The following is a 3,456-nucleotide window of genomic DNA, read 5'->3' as shown; positions in this document are numbered from 1 at the left end:
GTGTACCCTGTGAAATTAATCTGGCAAGTTTGTTGGAAAGAGAACTGAAACAAGCTCCACAGCCAATTTATAATATCCTCAGATTGAATCAAACAAAAATAGGACAAGGTTTAACTCTGGATACATGTATTCAAAATATGTTTACTTCTCTAATGGACTTTACCACACTTATATGGATCTAGCACAATGCCGTTTACTTGCAAAACATTCCTACTGTAAATGTGCTTCCTTTTATATCTCTCCAATGAAACAACAGTGGGTCATGGTTTTGATAAATAGTTGAGCCAGAAAGAAGTAGGCCTACTTAGGGGAAAAACTGGTTTGTGTTGGAGGCCAAGTGACGACATTGTGATGATCTGTGTTCGGCTCATATAAGAGTGGCCATCCTCCCAGAACGCTCTTCAGAGGAGGCCAGATGGTGGTCAGATGGTGGTGATGATAATACATGGGAATGAACACGGAGAAAGAGCACATCTTGACTGAGACCACGAAGCACTGGAGATAAGGTGAGTTAGCCTCAAGGGCAACTGGGATCTTCGTGGAATGAGAAAGATAAAGGGGGGGGAATGTTTCGTTGCGATTAACGGCAGGGTTTTATGTTCTTTACGCTTATTGTATGAGGTGCATGCTACATTTGGGCAGGATGAATAAAGTTATTCTCAGGACGTGAAGAGATATAATTCAAAGTGGCTGAATTGGGACGGATCCAAGTAAAAAAGGTTGGATACACATCTCAACATATAATGTAAGGACCAGTTTTATGGTCAGAAAAAGGAATACTGTATAAACATTGTGCACAGATAGACAACACACGCAGAAGCTAAACAGAGGACAAACTGAGCTTTTATTTTTTTTACATAGTTTTGAAAATGTGCTATTGCTTCAGTTATGGAATGTACCAACACGAGTCAGGGCACTACTCTTTTTCAGAATGAATCAAGGTCCAGTAATGTTAGCAGACTACTCATATTGCTGAGCAGTTGTCTATTCCCATCAGTGGGGTGGTATCTGTTTCTTGTTAGTCATGTACAGTATTTCACATTTTCCACTGTTAAAAGTACAGGTATGACTCAGTACGGACAGGAAAAACCCATGAATCCTTATGTCACCCCTTATGTGGATTCTCAAATTGTGTCTCCTTTTCCTTAGGATGTTGAAGTTCAATGATTTCAAAAATGTTGGACACTGTGTGAACAAATGTGGAAAAAAGACTAATAGATAAATCGTTATTTTCTCCCAGATTCCCAATGTTCAGGAACACAACCGAGAGGCTCCTCCCCACTGAGGACCCTCACTCAGAGCTGGATTGGACCGAGTTGGACCCCTATAACTGTACACTACTGTACAACTACACTGCAGCCTGGGACTGGCTCTCCACCTACCATCCAGCCTACCTGGTTCTGCTCAGTGTGGTGGGCATGTTGGCCAACGGCCTGGTTCTATATGTCTTTTGCCTGCAGAGAAAGCTATGCACTGTGGCCGATGTCTACCTGGGCAACCTGGCCGCTGCCGACATGGTCATAGTGTCCTGTCTACCCTTCTGGGCCGCTACCATTGCTAACAAATACCACTGGGCGTTCGGCGAGCCAATGTGCAAGCTGGTCAACGTGGCCATCTCCATGAACTACTACTGTAGTGTTTTCTTCCTGGTGCTGGTTAGTGTCGACCGCTACCTGGCTCTTGTCCGGCCCATGTGCCAAAGCCGACTGCGGAGGGCGTCCTGGGCCAAGCGCATCTGCCTGGGAATATGGATCATGGGGTTCCTGCTGAGTTTGCCCATCCTGTTCTTCCGTAAGGTGAAATACGTGGCCAAGGCGGGAGTGACAGCCTGCTACTTGGCTTACCCCCATCCGGACTGGGAGATTCAGCGCAATATCACCAATAACGTGGTTGGGTTCCTGCTTCCTGTGATAGTGGTGGCGTACTGCAGTCGCCACATTGTGATCGCTCTGAAAAATGGTCAGATCAGAAAAACTCCTGGTGTGAGGTCAGAGAGGAAGGCCACACAACTGATCCTGACTGTCCTCACAGTCTTCCTCATCTGCTGGACACCCTACCAGGTGGTGCGCTTCCTGGACACTCTGGATTACTTCCAGGTCACTCCAGGTTGCCTCTGGGGTCACATTCTGGACATTAGCATACAGCTGTCCACATACCTGGCATACGCCAACAGCGCCATTAACCCTTTCCTGTATGTCATTGTGGGGAGACACTTCAGGAAGAGAGCAAAAGAAGTGTTCAGGACAATGTTAAACCGCAGATTGACAGAGAAATCGTTCCTGACGGTCAATTTCACCTCAAGTGGAAAACTGGACACTCAAAGGATACAATGTAAACAACTAGTGAAACAAACTGTGATGACACAATGTGAACAACTAGTGAAACAAACTGTGATGACACAATGTGAACAACTTGTGAAACAAACTGTGACGTGACAAGTGTCTGTCTTGAAGTCTGTCCGTCCGTCCATCTGAACTGATCCAGACTGAACATTTAATCTTCATATTTTTTTACTTTTAAATTGTAAATATGTTCTTTCTTCTAATCGGATCGATATCCGTCAGTCGTTTGTGTGAGACCAAATGAGGTGAACAAGTGATCAGGGACTTCCAGATGATTTCTGTCTTTGTTAAACTTGTAATTACCGGAGGACATCTGTTCCGAATCATTAAGACCTTTATTAATACAAATAGTCCATTTATCTGTCTACAATATTCTACCTCGTAAGCAATCGAACTCCTGTTTTAGTTCCTTTGTTGATTTATGGAGAAATTCAGACTACAGACTCCATTCGGGTGCACGACACTGAAGATTTATGCTGTAATATAGGCACTAAATTAGGACTGTCCGGTGTAGAAGATTAATCTAAATGTGATCTATGAAACCTTTTATTGTCATTGAGACCCTTTTCATTTTGATGGAGTGTGCCACTATGAGAAATGATTCTCCCAGAGCAGGACTACGAATGGGACATATTGCACTGTGAACTAATTTAAATGTAAAAGGTCATATTGTCCTTTAAAAAGCTCATATCATTTTTGCTTCTTGGCCACTAAATCAAAAGTTATTGCATAAAAATAACTTTTGAATGTATCAAAATGCTGTCCACTATCGTGATGATGTAAATAAATCAACGTGGGGTTTGAGTACTAAACAGAGCTCTATTACCCAGTAATCTTTGTGCTCTTTTAAACCAGACTAATACTTGTGTTATGACAACTCCTAACACTGATATACTGTTTGGATCACTTTGCTTGTACCAACAATCAGCTTGTCTCAGACCACACTGTTCTCACAATTCTTCTGGCTACTTTACAGTAAGCACACCCTCTATGACATCCCTCTAATGATACATTCATCAAGTCTTAGACAACATATTTTATATTTTGTCCCCCTTCACAGTGGATGTTGAGCCAAAAATGAGAGTTTGTATGAGCATAAACTGAAAACATGTGG

General features: G+C 42.8%; 1 protein-coding gene across 1 annotated transcript; it reads left to right on the top strand.

Annotated features, from left to right (window-relative positions):
• The first annotated feature begins 414 nt into the window (after positions 1-414).
• Positions 415-3,141, top strand: LOC123991721 (B2 bradykinin receptor-like). Its single transcript, XM_046293370.1, has 2 exons — positions 415-506; positions 1,241-3,141. The coding sequence occupies exon 2, from the start codon at positions 1,248-1,250 to the stop codon at positions 2,433-2,435; it is 1,188 nt and encodes a 395-aa protein (XP_046149326.1). The 5' UTR covers positions 415-506; positions 1,241-1,247; the 3' UTR covers positions 2,436-3,141.
• Positions 3,142-3,456: the final 315 nt, after the last annotated feature.

Source organism: Oncorhynchus gorbuscha, linkage group LG12, assembly GCF_021184085.1.
Source record: "Oncorhynchus gorbuscha isolate QuinsamMale2020 ecotype Even-year linkage group LG12, OgorEven_v1.0, whole genome shotgun sequence".
Lineage (NCBI taxonomy): Eukaryota > Metazoa > Chordata > Actinopteri > Salmoniformes > Salmonidae > Oncorhynchus > Oncorhynchus gorbuscha.
The sequence above is the reverse complement of the archived record's forward strand: the minus strand, read 5'-3'. Positions and strand labels throughout refer to the sequence as shown.

Coding starts and splice junctions, on each gene's coding strand:
- LOC123991721 (XM_046293370.1), top strand. CDS start 1,248: ATGTTCAGGAACACAACCGAGAGGCTCCTCCCCACTGAGGACCCTCAC.